Below are 20,401 nucleotides of genomic sequence, written 5' to 3'. Positions count from 1 at the left end.
TCAGTAGGATATAAAGTGCCACTGAAATCTCAAAATGTCCACATAAATTTTTTTTTAAGTAAAAGGAAGTATTGTAGCATTTGGAACTATAAAAATAAAACTGGGGCTTCCCTGGTGGCGCAGTGGTTGAGAATCTGCCTGCCAATGCAGGGGACACGGGTTCGAGCCCTGGTCTGGGAAGATCCCACATGCCGCGGAGCAACTAAGCCCGTGAGCCACAATTACTGAGCCTGCGCGTCTGGAGCCTGTGCTCCGCAACAAGAGAGGCCGCGATAATGAGAGGCCCGCGCACCGCGATGAAGAGTGGCCCCCACTTGCTGCAACTAGAGAAAGCCCTCACACAGAAACGAAGACCCAACACAGCCATAAATAAAATAAATAAATAAATAAAATCAAAATAAATAAATAAATAAATAAATAAATAAAAATAAAACTGCCCTCGAGTTAAATTTTTAAATTCACTCAATAAATCAAAGGAGAAATGAAGTCGCCAAGAAAAAAAAATGGTTTCCAGGCCTATAAGACTTGACTAGTTTACAAAGGCTTTATAAATGTATAACACACATCATCAAAGTTCCTAGCTTTGGGTGCATGGCAAACCGTTTATAAACAGTCCTAGTTAAAAACCAACTTTTGTATTTATTCCTTCTTTTGACAGTCACAGGTTTACAGATCTACTCAACATCTCATTTTCTACAAATCAGGAAAATTTCTAATGAATGCCAGAGAATCATAGACAATGCTAGAACATTATGCACGTTAACAGTTCTGTTTCTTTGGAGAGAGATTCTTAAAGACTGTCCCCTGTCACCCTTCCTCCAACAATGTCCTACAACAGAAAAATAAAAGTCAGAAGGATTATTTTGCCTAACATTTGCAATTCTGGGAAGTCTTATCTAGCACTCTGACTAGCATCTGGCTCCCGCCAACCGCCCATCCATAATTTAGGGAATGTCACCACCATCTAACCAGTTGCCCAAGCCAGAAATATGATAGTCATACTAAATTTCTACTTCAACTTCACCCCAAAGACCTTTTCAAATTCCACCTTCTTAATTTGTTTCAAAATTTTCTTAATATTTCACCCCAACCCTAACCTCCACCTAAGGCCCACATAGCTAAATATGGCAGAATTAAGATAAAACTAAATTTCTGTCTCTATATGAACTCTCTCTCTCTGGGTCATCTGATTTGCCTCTGTGGTTTTAACTCCCAAATTGTATCTCCAGCTCAGATTTTTCTCAAAATACCTCAGAACTGGAAATCCAATCACCTACTAGAAATATCCACCTGAATATTGGGATAGATAAATATTCCATCCCAATCTCAAAGTATCCAAAATTTCAATTTATCATTTTTCCCATCCAATTTGTTACTTATCACCTATTCTCCAAATGTTGGGATGGTTAGAGTTCCTACATTAGAAAACTGGACATCAATTTCTCTATCAATATCCAATTAATCAAGTCCTTCCCATTTTATCTCTATTTTTCAAATCCTTTCTCCATTTTTCATCCCAACAAATCCTCACCTGATCTCCCTTTAACAACCCACATCCAAACTTCAGAATGTGACCTACAACGCTTTCCATGAACTGATCATTGCCTACCTTTCCTGTCTCTATTTATTGTCTTGTACTGAGTAATTCAACCATAAGAAATTGCTTGTAGTTTATACATGCACTAGGTTGTTTCTCATCGATCTTTTTTCATGTGCTATGCCCAGACAGCCTTCTTTCCAACTTTAAGGAGCATGTGCAGGTCTCCAATGTCTACCCATAGAAGAAACGGTATAGCTAAGTACTCAGGTTCTACTGGCATTAAAGTCCAAGAATCAACAAAATGAGTCTATCCTGCTGCCCCTGGTAGAGGTTCTTGGGTACAGAAATCTACCATCAGGATGTATTCCTAGTCATAAAGTTTCTCCAGTGGGACTTACAGGCAGTAGCTAGTTATGCTCACTAGACCAGTAGAATGAGCATTATGGACATTCAGTTTCTTTAAAGCGCAACTTCTGGTTTCTAATTTTCAGTTAAGTACCTGTTCTTGAGCATCCTTTCCAAAAGAGTGGCTGCCAAAATTCTGCTTGATTTAGCATCTTTTGTTGAGTCATCTGGAAGAAGTGACTTGCCGAGATAAGTCTAGGAAAAAAGGGCGAAGAAGCCATGTAGATGACCTACAGTAATGTCATGTCACTAGGAGCAGGGAATGAGAATTGCAAGGTCAATCTTATTAAAGGAAATGTTCCGGGCACATGATATATCAAGACACTGTTCACTTGGAAATCACAACTTGTCATCCACACAAGGAAAATGTAACAAAGTCCATTATCAGGCTTCAATATTCACGAGATATTCAGGTTTCTACCGACCAAAGAGCATGAAAATGGATTTTATAATAACTCAGGTTCCAACACGTTAATTTTTATGAGCTCATCTCAAGAACAGAAGCTTCCCTCAGAGCTCACAGGAAAAGAGACTTACCATTGTACCTATATTAATTAAGAAGTGTCTGATAAATTTTACCTCATCTGCCCTGATGTCTTCTCAATCTATTAAGATGCATAAGGTACCTCTCTAATCTCCCAGAATTTTTTAAAAAATTATTTATTTTTGGGTCTTCGTTGCTGCCCATGGGCTTCCTCTAATTGCAGCGAGTGGGGACTACTCTTTGTTGCAGTGCGTGGGCTTCTCATTGTGGTGGCTTCCCTTGTTGCGGAGCAGGGCTCTAGGCATGTGGGCTTCAGTAGTTGTGGCACATGGGCTCTAGAGCGCAGGCTTAGGAGTTGTGGCGCATGGGCTTAGTTGCTCCGTGGCATGTAGGATCTTCCCGGACCAGGGCTTGAACCCGTGTCTCCTGCATTAGCAGGCGGATTCTTAACCCCGGCACCACCAGGGAAGCCCTAATCTCCCAGAATTTATTCTGCTTTCTTCTCTCACTATATTTTCCACACTATCTTTTAACTTAGCTGCCCTAGGTTCTCTAGATTGTGACCATCTTGAAGACTGTGCCATGTCTTTTTCATCTTTGCATCCCTAATATGTAACAGTGCCTGACATTTGTTAGCAACCAATAAAAGTCTACCAACTAAGTCAAGTCTTCTTTTTAGTTGATTAAACCATCGAAAAATCTAAACCAATGCTACTCAAAGTAGCTAGCCCATAAACTATTTTTTTATGATAAGGAGTTTGAGCCAGAATGTGTGAAAGAATGGCTTCCTTTGAGAAAGTCTTGCTATGAAAAAATGTCTAGCTGGGACTTCCCTGGTGGTGCAGTGGTTAAGAAGCCACCTGCCAATGCAGGAGACACGGGTTCAATCCCTAGCCCGGAAAGATCCTACATGCCACGGAGCAACAAAGCCCATGTGCCACAACTACTGAGCCTGTGCTCTAGGGCCCACGAGCCACAAATACTGAAGCCCACGTGCCCTAGAGCCTGCGTGCTGCAACTACTGAGCCCATGTGCCACAACTACTGAAGCATGCACGCTCTAGGGCCCATGTGCCACAACTACTGAGCCCGCGTGCTGCAATTACTGAAGCCCACCTGCCTAGAGCCCATGCTCTGCAACAAGAGAAGCCACTGCAATGAGAAGTCCGTGCACCGCTACGAAGAGTAGCCCCCGCTTGCCACAACTAGAAAAAGCCTATGTGCGGCAACAAAGACCCAACGCGGCCAAAAAAAAAAAAAAAAAAAGTCTAGCTAAACTAAGTAGTGCTTTAGTGATACATCTGATTTACATTCTTGCCCCACTTTAAGCCAAACACTTGAAAGTTAGACAAAGACATTTTCATAAAGAAAAGATGCTGAGGAATGGATGGTTAAAATTAACTTTAGGGTCTTCATCCATTTTTATAAGCATACATATATTTACAGATACCAAAAAAGATTCAAAATAAAGGCATCTATTTTCACCGGTAAAAAAAATAAAATAAAATAAAGACACAGGGCACTTAAAAAAAATTTTTTTAACGCCAAGACGCATTTAAAAAAAAAAGCCTAATAAATTTTTAATTAGAATTTTTTCCTTTTTTTAAACAGGACAAGTAACAGATTACATCAAAATTCAGAACTTCTCAAATATCTAGTTATTATACACATTCCCATCTGTCTTGCAGGGAGGGATCTTGGTAGGCTTAACAGTTTCAGGTAAAATAAGCTGCATAAAAGTATATATTACAATAATAAATGTACAACGTTTACATGGAATATGTTTTAGAAGCAAGAAAAAGATGCATCTGCATCAAAAGGCGACCTCTTAAAATGCCACAACTCTTTTTTACATTCACTCTTGTAACAGGTCACAAGATGGAGTCACTAAGCACAGATAAATCACTGTGATGCACATAAAATATAGAAAGATTGGTTATTTTATATATTATATATATATTTATATTTTCACACTTTAGCATCTGAGACATAAACTGAGAATTTAAAATTTATTCTCTTCAGATAACAAATCATTTTTTATTCTTCATAAACATGGTGCCCACAAAAGCACATAGGTAAGGCACAATAGGGTTTTCTGTTACAGAACAGTGTGCATCATGTTTACTTAACCAGAAAACGTGCATTAACTGTGCAAGTTCATGCTGCAAACCCAACACATATACAATTAAAAAAAAAAAAAAAGAAAGAAAACTGAGCTTTAAACAAAATCAAAATTGGTACAATTCCAGCTGTTTCACATATTCATTTGGACTGACAACGACATATCAACAGGTTATTTTTAAAAAGCCAATTGTTACATTACAAGTAAACTTTGCTCCATAACTATTTTAATCTGAAATCATAAACAGTAATAAGGTAACTTCACTGAAACAAAGTAAATACTGAGGCACAAAGCAACCATCACTCCTGCATTTACTGTACTGCAAACTTTCATGACCCAAAATTGCAAATATAATTTCTCAAATACACATTTTGCTGCAACAATGTGCCCTGCTTTAAACTTGACATACAACAGGGAAGCTAACATCTCATTAAATTATAAATAGATTGGGAAAATGACTTAATCCCAATGGTACTATGTCATAGCCCTAGTATTTATAATAAATACAGCTTTTCACAAAATACTTTTCCAATATCTGCCAATTGCTTTTTTATTGCTCACATAAATTTGAATCCATTACAACTGGTATCGGAACTTTCACACAATATCATACTCAGACATTTTTATATAAAACCTATAAAAGATATTTTAAACTTTTATCTAATACTTCCAGGTGTTTGGCTGTTTGATCTATATGATAGTACAGCCATATGTATATATGTGTGTGTATATATACACATATACACATACATATATATATATATATACATACACACATATATACACATACATATATATACACATTAGATTATGAATAAAATAGGAAGCTTATTTTACTGCTTTAATGCAGACATCCTCACAAAACAAGACTACTTTCGCCATCACCAGCATTTATACATATATACAAAAGCCAGTTTAAGTACATGTACATCCACTTATACTTATATGTAACCACTAAACCCAAATTGATTTTCCCATATTCCAGCTATAGCAAATGAATCTCTTACAAGCAATAGAAACCTAAGATTAAATTGGGAAATTAACAGTTTTACCACATTAGCCTGTAAGGAACTATGTAGGTGACTGTATACAAAAATTCACAACATTAGTTTACAGGAAATTATGGAAATACAAGAAGCCTTTTCACCATGCTTTTGTGTGGTTATCCAAACACTTCTTGGTGCAAAAATAACAACCACCACATCTGAAAATGCTTAATAAGGTCAATGTTCCTCATGCAAAACTTTAAGTGCATTGGCTTAACTGAGCTCCAAAAACTGAATGAAACAATTATTCTATCTACTCAGCATTGCTGCTTCACTGCTAAGTCCCTTTGGAACCTTAAGATTTCTGGAACGTTCAAACAGATCTGTACTCAATAAAAATATTACATACAAAAAGCATTTAAAAAGGGAGACGAAGCCAAACAGGAATTTTCCTGTTGTAAAGAACAGTCCTAGGAGTGGAAGAAAGTCTTTTCAGGAACCTCCTTGAGAATTGGCTAGGCCAGTCCGAAGACGAAGATGAGACATAGAGTTCATATGTTTATTTGATGGCTTCAAGGGAGTGTTGCAAGTAAGAGCTTGGGGAAAGCGATGGTGATATCTATCTAGTCGTAAATATTTTACTGTAACCAATTTCCCTGTTGTAAGATAAAAATAATATTTTAGATCTGTATGAATGTGCTTAATAGAAAACAAACTGTGGTAAAAGATATATGAACACAAAACACAAATAAAATAATCTAAAATTATTACTCTAAAAATGCTAACCTAAGATTCTTTAATTTAAAATCTGGTATAGTTTAACAGTAAACCATAATTTATCTTTTCAAAATGTTTGTCATACTCAAATTTCTTACCATCAAACCAAGAGCCATGCAATGCCTTAAAAGCTTTCCCAGCATATTCTGGAGACAGACATTTAACATATACACAACCCTGTGGTATTTTTTAAAAAAATAAAAAGGGAAGAAAGAAAATAAATAGTCTTAGTTTAGTAGCAACAAATCCAAAACGTAGAATTCAATAGTAAAAGTTACTTTACCTCACGTGAATTTTTGTCTACTGCAATGTGAACAATGCCATCATTATCACTGCATTTTTCTAAAATTGCTTCTTGAATTGCCAAATGCCACTGATCCCCTATTTCCCTAAAAAATTAATGAAAACAAAAATCAACAGCCATCATCAAAAAGTCTACAAGTAATAAATGCTGAAGAGGGTGTGGAGGAAAAGGAACTCTCCTACACTGTTGGTGAGAATGTAAATTGGTACAGTCACTATAGAGAACAGTATGGAGGTTCCTTGAAAACTAAAAATAGAGTTACCATGTAAACCTGCAATCCCATTCCTGGGCATATATCCGGAGAAAACCATAATTCAAAAAGATACATGCACCCCAATATTCATCCAATATTCATAGCAGCACTATTAATAGCCAAGACATGGAAGTAACCTAAATGTCCATCGACAGATGAATGGATAAAGATGTTGTATATATACATAAATGGAATATTACTCAGCCACAAAAAAGAATGAAATAATGCCATTTGCAGCAACATGGATGGACTTAGAGATTATCATACTAAGTGAAGTAAACCAAACAGAGAAAGACAAATATCATATGATATTGCTTATATGTGGAATCTAAAAAAATGATACAAATGAACTTATTTACAAACAGAAAGAGACCCACAGACAAAGAAAACAGTTATGGTTACCAAAGGGGAAAAGGGGGGAGGGATAAATTAGGATTTGGGGATTAATTTACACACACTATATACACTATATACTTATACACATTATTTTATATATATAATGTATACATAAAATAAATATAAAATAGATGTAAAATAGATAAACAACAAGGATCTACTGCATAGCACAGGGAACTACACTCAATATTTTGTAATGACCTATAAGGGAAAAGAATCTGAAAAGGAATATATATATACATATACATACACACACATATATATGTATAACTGGATCACAGTGCTGTATACCTGAAATTAACATGATATTGTAAATCAACTATACTTCAATAAAAAGAAATATTTTTAAAGAATGAGCAAAAAAAAAAAACCCAAAAACACAAAAGATCTGTTGTACAACATAAAATTTTTACTTTTCAATCATACCTCAATACAGCTAGGGGGAAAAAGAAAAAAAAATCAACAGCTATATTCCTACTCAGAAGAAGTCTTTTGTTTCTTACAATATATATACCCAACTAGAGTGGGGATAGTTTAAAAACCATATATTGTTAAAATTAACAGTACATAAATGCTTGTTACTAACAGTAGGTAGATTAAAAAATAATTAGCATTCAGAAGTCCCAGCCCTGCTCTCACTTTCCAGTCTAAGAACGCACACGCTGAGGCACTGAAGGATCAGCCTACTATAGCAGAATAAATGTGCTGTCATTTTTATGTTTAAAATCCTACGTACTTAAAGTCATTTCTCTTTTCTATCTAGACAAATGTTAATGAGCACTTTAATGAGTTACAGTAAACTTGTAAAGTATTATTTTTTAATGACATTTTCAAATCCTAAACTTAAGGAAAATTCTTAGTATATAGTGTATTCTGAGCTTCTTTTTTTCCAAAATAATAGAAGCGTGAATATAGGACACACATTTTGTACAAATAAGTCACCTTACTATTATGAAAGAGTTCCCGCTACAGTAACGCACATTTGTTTTTCTTGTGAGATATAGATGGTGGGTCCAAGGAAAAGGCTGTTACACTTCAAATTGTAAATCTTTATCTCAGGTAATAAAATACTGGACTGGCATAGACTTCCTAATCCCTAAGGTATGAGGTAAGATTCCAAATAGAGGGATCACCACACCGTTAATTGTTTCTACCTCTGCAAAATGGAGGGGATGCGTGTGTGTGTGTGTGTGTGTGTGTGTGTGTGTATACCGACAGTGCTTTGTTGCATTTACAATTTTGCTGTCACTTACTTGGAATCTTACCATATCAACTATTTCTTGAAATAAATGAGCTATCGGATGGGACTTATGGGTATTTTAAATGTAATACAATTTCTACTGTCAGCTTTTTTTAAAAAACAGAATTTGACTTGTCCTATCATTGGACAGATAAGTAGTCACCTCTAGGAAGCAAGTTCTAAAGATTATTACAGCTTATATGTGAAATATTATGGATTCTAAGGCAATAACTTTTGACTGTGCTATTTTCTGGATGCATGTGTTGTTGTAATTACATAGACAGAAAAGTTTCTCAAACAATAAACGGACAAGTCTTGTAGAGGGGAAGGTATGTACATTTTTGTAGAAAACTTTTTACGAGTAGGATTTGGAAATTTTAAAAGAGCAGATATTTCCATCTATATTGCCTACTGAGGCAAAGAACGGTGGCAGACATGACTTATACATCTAATAAAGGGTACTGTTGTTTGTCATCATATCTGTCATTAATTTGACTCAAGCATTTATCTGCTATGGGGATTCCCAGTGAATGCAAAGATTTATAAAAGTTTTACAAATCATTATACATCTGTGTCTTTTGGTGAAACCTTTGCTTGAAATTTAACAAAAAAGAAGAAATGAGAAAAACAGAACATTTCGGTAGTTAGAGATTCAGAAGTAAAAGATTTTTCAATTACAGACATAGCATTATAAGAGTATCATGCATTTTTCAGCCAAATATTCCAAATAAAAATTACATGTACCTTTCATCATAATACTTACATAACTGGATCAAACATATTTCGAATCTTTAGACATGGCGTCAAACTATTTGGTGGTGAATTTCTTCTATCTAAATGAAATGCTATAAAAAACAAATTAGTTTTACTATTTTCCATTGTTCCATTTTGTTGAAAAGTATACAGCCATTCAGTTTATTCAAAAAGTATTCACTGCGTACTTTTATTATGAGCCAGACCCCTGGATCAAGGTGAATAAGACAGACACAGTCATTGTTCTCACAGACTTTAGTTTAGTGGGGGAGACAGATGAAAAAGTGTCATCCAAGAAATCATAATTGTGGTAAATCCTAAGAAAGAAGAGTACAGAAAGCTCTCAGTGTAAGTTAAGCTAATCTGTGAATATCAGGTAACACTTCAAGGAGAAAGTATAATTTATGCTGGGACCTAAAGAATAAATACAATATAAATAGGCAGAGTAAAGAGAGGTGTAAAGGACATCTCAAGCAAAGGTGACAGCTTGTACAAAGCCCAAGGCAAGAAGGAACTTGGTATATTCGAGTAACTAAAAGATAGTCACTGTGACTAGAGTGGGGACAATAGAAAGATAAACCTGAAGAAGGGGATGTTGGATTATGGAGGACCATGTAGGCCACATTAAAGCACTTAGACATTACCATAAAAGCGATGGGAAGCCACTCAAATGTTTTAAGGAGAGGAATAGTATGATGAGATCTCTTAAAATTATAAAATTTTTAAATAGAGTGTTATGTGGAGAATCAATTAGACGGAAGCAAAAGTGAATGCAAGGACACCAGTTAGGAGATTATTATAGTTGTCAAAGAGGGAGATGATAGAAATGTGGATAAGACAGGCCAGCAATGCAGATGGAAATAACTGGACAGAATCAGGACATATTATAGAATAGATTTGACATGACTTGTTTAAAGACTGCACATGTGGGGGCTAAGGGAGAGATTAAGGATGACTCCCAGGTTTATGACAGAACCAACTGAGGAGGGGTAAGTATCATTAATTAGACAGGAACACTGGAGGAAAGGTCAGTTTGGAGAGAGACGACATTAGGTTCATGCACATGTTGAATTTCCAGTGCTTCTTAGTAAAGAAGACAAGTATACAGCTGGGTATAAAAATCTGAAAACAAGAACAGAAGACTTAGTGCAAGATATAAATTTGAAAGTTATCCACATATATATATAAAATGAAGTTGCAGCATAAGGTCATCTGGGAAGACAGGGAGAATGATGAAAGATGGCCTGGAAAAACCCCAACACCTAGAGGACCAGGAAAATCTAGAAAAGAAGATTTAAGAAAGGGTAAGAGGTAGGATGAATACCAGAAGAAAGTGGCAACCACAAAGCCAAAACAAGAAATTTCCAAGGCAGGCTCAATTGTTAATACTGTTCAGTAAATAAGGACAGGAAAGAAAAATGCCCACTGACTTTAGCAATATTGAAATCTGAGAGCTGTTTCCTTGAAATGATGGGGATGGAAAACAGATTGGAGTCAGCTGAAGAATAAATGGGAGGTGAAAAAGTAAAGACAGTGAGTAAATTGTTTAATGCTATCTGGCTATAAATAGGTAAACAGCTATAGGACAATGTATAGTGCACCAGTGTGTTTTAAAAATGAGACTACAGTATGTTTAAGTGCTGATGAAAAGATCCAGGAGAGGCAGGGATTTAAAACACAGTAAGGGAAGACACTTGAGAAGACCAGAGGGAATGGGATCCAGAGGGATCCTCTGAAGAGAAGGGCTCAGATCTTTGTTAAGTGAGACAGCTCCTCAATTGCAAGAGGAGGTGAGGATGAGTGTAGATTTTGGTAATTCTATGGATTTGGTGGTGGAAATTTGAGGCAGGTACAATCTGATTGCTTCTATTTGAGTCATCAGCTGAGAATTAGAAGACAGAGAAGAAGGGCAAAAGGTTTGAAAAGAGGGGAAGAAATCTAAAATTGTTATACAGTAGAGTAGGTAAGTGAAGTGACTAGTAAAAAATGGTAAGAATAAGAAAGGCAGGTAGTACTGAAGACCTAATTGAGGTTGATTAGTTATAAAGGTACTAGTATGCCAAGTTGCATGATTTTCTCCTGCTATGCTCAGCCATTTGCATATAGACAGGCACAGATAAACAGTTTCATCCTTGGTTGGAATATACCAGGGTTAAGATGAAGGACAAGTGATGACTTAAGGGTACTAGCAAGAGTGATTGAAAAGATGGATCATGAAAACTAAGATGCACAGGAAAAGAAGTTAAGATAGGAGAAATGCTGAAGAACTGGAGAAAGTAGATGCATTGAAGAATCAGATTCTGGAGTTCCCAAATACATAAAGCAGGAAAGTTGAAAGGATGAGTTTATGATAAAGACCAGAGCGTATCAATTAAAGATTTCAGAACTGTCAGTGATAAGAAACATCTGGAGCATAAACGTCCGAACAGTGCCTGATACGGGGTGGAGGAACGGTCACTAGACATGAAAAATCTTTGCCAAATCTCAGATCAAGAAGGTTTGTGAACATCTAGTACCTTCCGAACTTCTCTACCAGTGTACAGATTCTGTTCTTAGATGACCTTTTAGCTGCAGACAATCTGACTTCCTTGAAATTCCAATAATGGCCTGGGCCAGCAGGGCATGAACCAGAGAAAACAGAAGCATTCATACCACCTTATCCTAGCCTAGACCCAAGTTTCCACAAAATAACAGACCTGGGAGAAATTATCCTTGGCCAACTCTAGTCAGAAAGTAGTCCAAAAGATCAAACTGATTTTTAAGATATAAGCTTTATCTCCCTAACTAAACCCTAATCACCATGGCCATGTAAAGATACAGTAGTTATTGAATGATATATTTCAAATACCTCAGGAACTACGTTTGGGTCCTTCAAATGAATGTTGTTTATACCAAACACTACATTTGTCAGAAGCATAAATAATTCTCTGGCTCCCCAGCAAACTGGTACTTTAAAATAACTTTAGGGACTTCCCTGGTGGCGCACTGGTTAAGAATCCGCCTGCCAGTGCAGGGGACACGGGTTAGAGCCCTGATCCGGGAAGATCCCACATGCCACAGAGCAACTAAGCCCGTGCACCACAACTACTGAGCCTGCGCTCTAAAGCTCGCGAGCCAGAACTACTGAGCCCGTGTGCCACAACTACTAAAGCCTGCACGCCTAAAGCCTGTGCTCCGCGGCAAGAGAAGCCACCGCAGTGAGAAGCCTGCGCACCGCAACAAGGAGTAGCCCCCCACTCGCCACAACTAGAGAAAGCCCGCGCACAGCAATGAAGACCCAACGCAGCCAAAAATAAAATTAAATTAAAATTTTTAAAAATAAAAATAAATAAATTAATTAAATAAAATACCTTTAGAGATACTAATGTTATATTATCACTGAATTTATATTTAACTACTCTTTAGAAATTGAACTAAAAATTCAGTAAGGCTGATTATTTAACAGTTACTTGGGAAAAGTATCATTAAATGACGACAGCTTGTAGTGGTAGTGAACTCAAAAGACTACTGTAATTACCAACCCTCCAGATATGTACCATTTATTTATTTGGCCATGCCATGCGGCTATGGGATCTCAGTTCCCTGACCAGGGATTGAAATCCAGTGAAAGCTCGGAATCCTAACCACTAGGCCACCAGGGAACTCCCCAGACATGTACCTTTTAAACCACTGCATTTATGAGGGGAGAAACATTAAGCTTGTTAGTAAGTTAAACTATCTGTTCACATAAAAAACCATCAGAACCCTCTAGTATACGCCCATTTTTATACAGTACAACATTTGTGCTCAGATATATTCAAATGAAAGCAAAACTTATTTTATGTATTAATCATTTTAAAAAGCTAGGTCAGAGTCATTTAGTTACATTTAAATAGACTATATATTTAATAGCATAAAAATGTAAGTAATATTAAAACTAAATTCTCTCTGTATTAGAGCTATATGTTCTTAAATGAGGCAAAAAGATGTATAACTATCATTAAGAAAATTCCAACAACTTCTCATTATCAGCTTTTTGTAACAATTCTTCTTATGATGAAATTCTTAAAAGAGCTCAAGTCTCTCTTGCTATAAATCTAAAGACTTCCATTTTATCACCACAACCATCCAAAAATTGAATTGGTATACTTCAAGTAAATAGTTACCAAGTGTTCTATCTCAGGATTTTCTGCCTTCAGGCTAAAATTATCTCAGCCATTACACCTTTTTTTCTATTTGCTAAGTAGCAGGTGTCTTACTTTACTCTCAATTCCTTTCTAGGTCCAGGAACCCCTAATCACTGTAACTGTTTATCAAAGACTGTCAAGAAAAGAGATTAAATTTACAATTCTTTACATGGCCCATTTAGAAATACACAAATTAAGGTAGCTCAGTACTTGGCATATAGTTTCCAAACATTTAATACACTGAAACCTGGATAAAACACTTAATACTTAAAAAGTAGCTGGAGGGCTTCCCTGGTGGCGTAGTGGTTGAGAATCCGCCTGCCAATGCAGGGCACACGGGTTTGAGCCCTGATCCGGGAAGATCCCACATGCCACGGAGCAACTAAGCCCGTGCACCACAACTACTGGGCCTGCTCTCTAGAGCCCGTGAGCCACAACTATTGAGCCTGCGTGCTACAACTACTGAAACCTGCACACCTAGAGCCCGTGCTCCGCAACAAGAGAAGCCACTGCAATAAGCCCGTGCACCACAACGAAGAGTAGTCCCCGCTTGACACAACTAGAGAAAGCCCACACGCAGCAACGAAGACCCAATGCAGCCGAAAATAAATGAATGAATAAATAAATAAATAAATAAATTAAAAAATAAAACTATAAAACTTCTAAAAAATACATTTAAAAAAAGTAGCTGGAGATTTTAAAAATATTGTATTAATTCAGGTTGAGTTTTAACTACTACTATAACTGACCTAAAGTTGTATTCTATCATTTTTGCACAGTCTTTTCCTAGCTAAAGATAATGATAAAGTGAAAATAATAGTCTGAGGTTTTAAATCCTAGAGATTATAAAGTGTCCAATTTAACACACTTAAATAAATCATACCACTACTAATTTTTAAGAACAACATGGATTATCTAGTTGAAAATTGCCTTTGGATTCATCTTGAAAATCTCACTTATTTTAAATATCTTATTTTAAAATAAGACAACTATAATGATAAAAAAAAATTCATATGAACAAAAACAATGGCCTAGAACTTCAGATGCATACATGAGCACCAACTGTTAGCTCTATGATGAAATTAGGCTGAGACTCCACATGCATCATTATAAGGCACTAAGGTAATCAGATCTGACTGACAGCCTATGGTTTCACAGGACCCTTCTGCATGTACCCTAAAGCACATAGTTTATGGTTTAGTGTCATTTTGGCAACATAAAAACTTTATTTTTATGCCACGATTATAGAACCTATTACTCAAGCTCTTTGAAAGTGAAAATCAATTACAGAAAATCAGGAAGAGATTGGATTTTATTTTATTTCAATTTCAAAACAATTAACCTACCTTTCCCATGTAGTCTATGTTTAGCAAGCATTGATAAATATGCTTTTTATCCAACAAGATTAAAAGAAACTCAACTCATTACTAGTTCTGAAATACAAATTAAACTAGCCATGAGATTTCTTTTTGTAAATAACCATTAAGATACAAAAAATTCAAATGAGGTAACAGTTATCACTTTGGGTACATAAGGCAACCAAACACCAAACCCTCTTATAAACTTATAAATACCTGTTTTTGCAACTATGCAAGCATTAAGAAAAATATGGAACGATACCCACAAAAGCTACTTGGCATGGGATATGCAGGTGGAAGACTCTTAATGAAAAAGAGAAAGGCAAGCAAAAATTGAAAAAAGAGCAGTTAAAAGTTATGATTCCACTTACACATGTTTTAAATACAGAACAAATTACATGTGTCTTATTTGCACAAAAAATCAGGGAAAAAGAATGCAGTTAGATCTTTAATATACTAAGTTGCTTTGGTAAGTGAAAGAGGAAAAAAAATCAAAGTAATGTATCTAGAATTCTATCACAGTGAAGACAAACCATGTTGTTTATATTAGCAAGGAGAAAAGTGGGAGGACATGTAAGAAGCTAACACTGATTCCTTCTATGGGATGGAACTGGAAGGGAGCTCTGCCTTCATACATCTTTCAGCTGTACTATTTTACTTTAAACACGTAAGACTTTTATATTTGAAAAAATTACATTTATATTTTTTTGTTGTCTAAAAATACATACCTTGACCTTGCCACACTTTAGAAGGTATTACTAATATTTTGTCACAGGATGCAGAAGGCTGGATCCACCGCCAAACTAGAAAATCTGCACCACCTATTCTTCGTGTTTCCGTGCGAACTCTAGACTCATTAGCAGCAAGGAAGTCAACAGCTCTATCCCAGACTTTCCTCATTTTTCTCCTATCATTTGAAGGAAAATGACAACTTTACTATCATCTTGGCTTGTCATCTTTTTCAAATATTAGTCATTGAAGGTAGTGGTTACTCTTAACACGGGCTGTTCTTATCACTGCTTATGGAGGAGTTTTTTCCAAAAAGATTTAGATGACTGAACCTCACCTCAGATTGACTATATTTGGAACAATGCACTGGTATCCCCCCCCACCCCACCCCCACCCCTCCACAAAAGCTCCACTGGTGATTCTGATGTGTTGCTAGGGTAAGAATGTTGCTTTAGAATGTGACATCATCTTTTATTTTCAAGATGTTATTGCTTAATTCTTTTATTTAAAAAGCTTCATTAACAACAAAAGGAAGTATTCTAAAACATTATTAATAAAACATCTCTGGCTATTCTCTGTCTCTGTTTCCTTATCAAGACAGAATTAAAGGAAATAAGGTAGAGACTGACAACAAAGAATCAAAAGTGTATATTTTGAAATCCAGTTGTCTATTATGCCACTCAAAATCAGGAAGATAATAGATGAAAATTTAGAAAAGAGTTTAAAGTACGAAAATAAAGCCTGTACAATAAAACAGGTCTAGCTGAGAAGGGTCACAACTCTCAGTGTAATTTTCATGACTGCAGAAGATACCAATATTCTGATTTACTTCAACTCATAATGTGTTGAACACACCTGTCGTGAGGCTGTATTAAGGAATTTCGCACATGGGGAATAGGCATGTATGGCTGTAAATCTTTATTTTCCTGGCAAGCTTCATTATGACTTCGTAAAACATCTGAAAGTAAATCAAACAAATTTACAAATGAAGCAATCACTGGACATCATGTCGTTTATCACATAATGACTATCCTAGAAGTAGTTTAGATTTTTACAAATACTATACCTATAATCTTTACCACCATATCATACATCTGCCTTGTTTCTTCTTCCTCTTTTGTCCAGCGATATTTCATGTAACGCAGAACAACGCAAACCATCACTACACCTGCAATATTTATATATTGTGTTTTTAAAACAGTGGTCAATGGCATTCAATAATATTCACTGCAACTTGAAGTTATTTTGTCAGTTGTTAAATGTGGTATCAACAAAATAAAGCAAAAAAAAGCCATTTTGACAGTTTCTACAGTGACTATTTTAACTGCCATAATGGGATAATGGAATAAGCCTTCAAGACAGTGGTCTGAATTACCTACATGATCAAATTACACAGAAAAATTTAATATTAAACATTTCCCAGAGTGCCACTTAATATCTCCAGAAAAACCATTTCTTCATGACGCTGACAACTGAACATTTAAATTCTATTATTTTTTTTGAAAACAAAGTAACGTAACTATGTTTCACCAACTTTTTTCTTTCAGCACTAAGCTACGAGAAAAGTGAGTCTTATGAGACTGTAAACAAACTACCTCTAACTTTAAGTAACCTGAATTATTTTTACAGGACTTGGGCAGAAAAAAGAAAAAAAATGAGCATCTACCAAACTCCTATTATGAATCAAAATAGTCACATAAAATCTAGGAATCTGAATGAAAATTTTAATTCATTTAATGGTATTTTTTTAGTTAAAAATAATTTTAATGAAGTTAATTTCTAATATAGTATTTTAAAAATAAGCTTAATTTTTGTATCTTCCTGTTCTATTTCCTAAAGTAGATTTCTATCTATGCACTAAATTTGCTTTTTCTGTGACATTCACATGACAAAGTTTGATTCCCACCTCTCCTCACAGCACTGTTTTCTAAACCCTTAGATTGATACGGACATTATAGAAACCCTCAATATTATTATACCTTACTGAAGACTTCTGGATGTGATTTATAATGACAACTATCACAGAAGTATATTCTCAACCCTGGCATTTGGTGAAATACAGACACAAAAATTCTAGACTACAATGTATCTGCTTTCTCATCCTCACAACTTACCTAAGCATAACAACAATAACCTGTGGGTGACAGTAATAAAAGCACGTCGAAAACGACACCAGAAGGACATCTGTGGTCTTGTGGATTGTAAAAACTGTACATCAACTATATCTGTCAATTCTTCCTCAGGGCCATAACCAACACACCTATTTAAAAATAATTAAGGGAGAGTTTAGAGTCAAAATCACTTCTTAGACTACAAAATGGACAAAGTGGAAACCAAATCCTTTACCTTATTCCAACATCTTTTCCATTTTCAAAAATCCACTGCAATGAGATGTTAAATATATCTTCATATTCAGGATCTAAATCCTAATAAGAAAAATAGAGAAAATAACTAACTATTCTTAATAATTCACATCCACTTGTTATGGGTAAGCTGTCCTATAAATAACATACTTTATATAACACTTTAAACTATATAACATAATAAAAATGTATTATTCATTACAGAAAAATGAAAGGAGAAAAAAGAAAAAAGTCACCATTTCCCCACCACCCTAAGATAACCACTGAACATTCTGCTATGTTTTCTTTTCATTTTTTTATTTACAGATTTAAAAAAAAAATTTTCTTTTCAAGTATCATTGTGACTAAGAGTAAATTAGTCCCCCCCCCCTTTTTAATGGAACAGTATATGTAGATGAACAAATGACAAATTATTCAGACTTGGATGTTTAACAGCCGTTTTCTCAACAAGTGAATGAAGTTAAATTAAGCCCATCAACTCCAGAAAAACAACTGGTTGTGTTATCAATGATAAAATTCCAGCTTTCAAGTGAAAAGTAGAATTTCAAAAAATGTGCATCCCTTACTATGAGCCTAACAACTTCACAATACTTGAAAACCTTTGCAATGAGACTATGCTGTGATATTAACAAATATGACTTTTGAGCATGGCATAATAAAATTTGTCAACATTTGGAAGATCTGCATAACCAGTGAACCAATATTTTCCAAATGAACAATCATGAGCTATAAAATCTTGCATGGGTAAAAGATCCATTCTAACTGCAAAACGGACCAAAGGGCTTTAGTATGAAAAGTATGAGTACGAAAAGTTCGCTGACATAGTTTTAAATTCTACATTGCCGCTAATCTTTAAGAAACTACTACTTGTAGAGTTTTGGTGTTGAAGAATATCTACAATTATCGGAATAGAGAATTAAAATACTTTTCCCTGTTTTGACTACGTATCTGTGTGAGGTTAGATTTTCTTGAGGTACTTCAACCAAAACAGCATCACGATGGATTCAATGAAGAAGCAGATATGAGAAGTCGGTTATTCTTAATTAAGATAGACATTAAAGAGATTTGCAAAAATATAAAACAATGCCACTTCTCACTAAATGTTTTTATTTTGGAAAATATAGTTATTTTTCATAAAAATACAGTATTTATGTTAATGTAATAAATTCATTATTCTTATTTTAAATGAATAAGTAAATTTTTAAATGTTGTCTTAACTTTAACATGGCAAATATATATCTAAGTATAAATAAATACATATCTAGCCCACAAACAGATGTCATTTAGAATCATCAGTAATTTTAGGAGTGCAAAAAGTTTAAGAATTGCTGAGCATAAGTGGATTATATATTTTTTAAATCAAAATATTAAAAACAAAAGTGGTATTACATTACACATACTGTTTTTCTACTTGCTTTTTTCACAGAATGAGGTGGCATGAATGTCAATGTCAGTACACATGGAACAACCTCAATTTTTTCCAGCAAGATAATATTCCATTGTGTGGTTATTTTACACTAATCACCCCCTTATTAATGAACATGAAGTGTTTCCAATTTTAGTATACCAAATAATACTGTAAATAAACATCCTTGAAAATTCTTTCATTCAAAATATTTATTGAGGGCTCACTATGTGGCAGGTACTGTTCTAGGACCTAGAGATGTAGCGCTAAACAAAAAGCCGAAATTCCCTGTGCTCATGGAGCTTGCATTCTATTCAAAAAGTATGTCTTGGGCTTCCCTGGTGGCGCAGTGGTTGAGAATCTGCCTGCTAATGCAGGGGACACGGGTTCGAGCCCTGGTCTGGGAAGATTCCACATGCCGTGGAGCAACTAAGCCCGTGAGCCACAACTACTGAGCCTGCGCATCTGGAGCCTATGCTCCGCAACAAGAGAGGCTGCGATAGTGAGAGGCCCGCGCACCACGATGAAGAGTGGCCCCCGCTTGCCACAACTAGAGAAAGCCCTCGCACAGAAACGAAGACCCAACACAGACAAAAAGTAAAAAAATAAAATAAATAAATTAAAAAAAAAAAAAGCATCAGCCTCAAATCCAACACATTCCTTTAAAAAAAAAAAAGTATGTCTTCATGTACTTTTGGAAGTGCAAAAAATGAATTTCTAAAAGTAGAAATAAGAAATCACTTTTTTAAATCCCTTAAAAATGTTTATAAGTAATAGCTATTGAATTCTAACAACATATTCTTCAACAGCTTTGGAAATTACAAGGTTCTCATTTGATCAGTTTACTTCCTAATATGAAACTGGCAGTTATTTTAATATATCAAATTTGAAAGTATAGTAAAGAATTTTATGAAGCAGAACTAATCTTACTAGGCATCATTACTTATGTGTAACTACTACCAGGATTTTCAGATGCTGAAGATAACTATAGGCTATCTGTTACTTTTTTAAGTGTGATAATTTTGGCAATATTTATAAATATCAAAAAATTGCAGCCAATGTTAGTATTTAACTATTGAGAAATGGTTTATATGTGAGATCACTTCAGTGGGATATTATGA

The 20,401-nt window shown here is 35.3% G+C and overlaps 1 protein-coding gene across 3 annotated transcripts in view; it reads right to left on the bottom strand.

The window, feature by feature from the left end:
- Window positions 1–485: 485 nt before the first annotated feature.
- LEMD3 (LEM domain containing 3) overlaps window positions 486–20,401 on the bottom strand; it is a 69,939-nt gene continuing 50,023 nt past the window's right edge. Inside the window, exons 5-13 of one of the 3 annotated variants that reach the window (XM_036865881.1) lie at window positions 17,859–17,938; window positions 17,627–17,772; window positions 16,579–16,680; window positions 16,368–16,470; window positions 15,512–15,690; window positions 9,270–9,351; window positions 6,597–6,702; window positions 6,412–6,490; window positions 4,005–6,192 (exon numbers count right to left, since the gene is read on the bottom strand). In XM_036865881.1, coding sequence (XP_036721776.1) covers window positions 6,029–6,192; window positions 6,412–6,490; window positions 6,597–6,702; window positions 9,270–9,351; window positions 15,512–15,690; window positions 16,368–16,470; window positions 16,579–16,680; window positions 17,627–17,772; window positions 17,859–17,938 — 1,041 coding nt within the window. In that variant the 3' untranslated portion in view covers window positions 4,005–6,028. Of the gene's footprint in view, window positions 2,141–4,004; window positions 6,193–6,411; window positions 6,491–6,596; window positions 6,703–9,269; window positions 9,352–15,511; window positions 15,691–16,367; window positions 16,471–16,578; window positions 16,681–17,626; window positions 17,773–17,858; window positions 17,939–20,401 lie in introns of those variants that run through there. The other 2 variants (XM_036865882.1, XM_036865883.1) reach the window with 2 other exon arrangements.

This window comes from Balaenoptera musculus, chromosome 10, assembly GCF_009873245.2.
Source record: "Balaenoptera musculus isolate JJ_BM4_2016_0621 chromosome 10, mBalMus1.pri.v3, whole genome shotgun sequence".
Classification (NCBI taxonomy): domain Eukaryota; kingdom Metazoa; phylum Chordata; class Mammalia; order Artiodactyla; family Balaenopteridae; genus Balaenoptera; species Balaenoptera musculus.
Note: the sequence above shows the minus strand (reverse complement) of the source record. Positions and strands in the feature narration are given on the sequence as shown.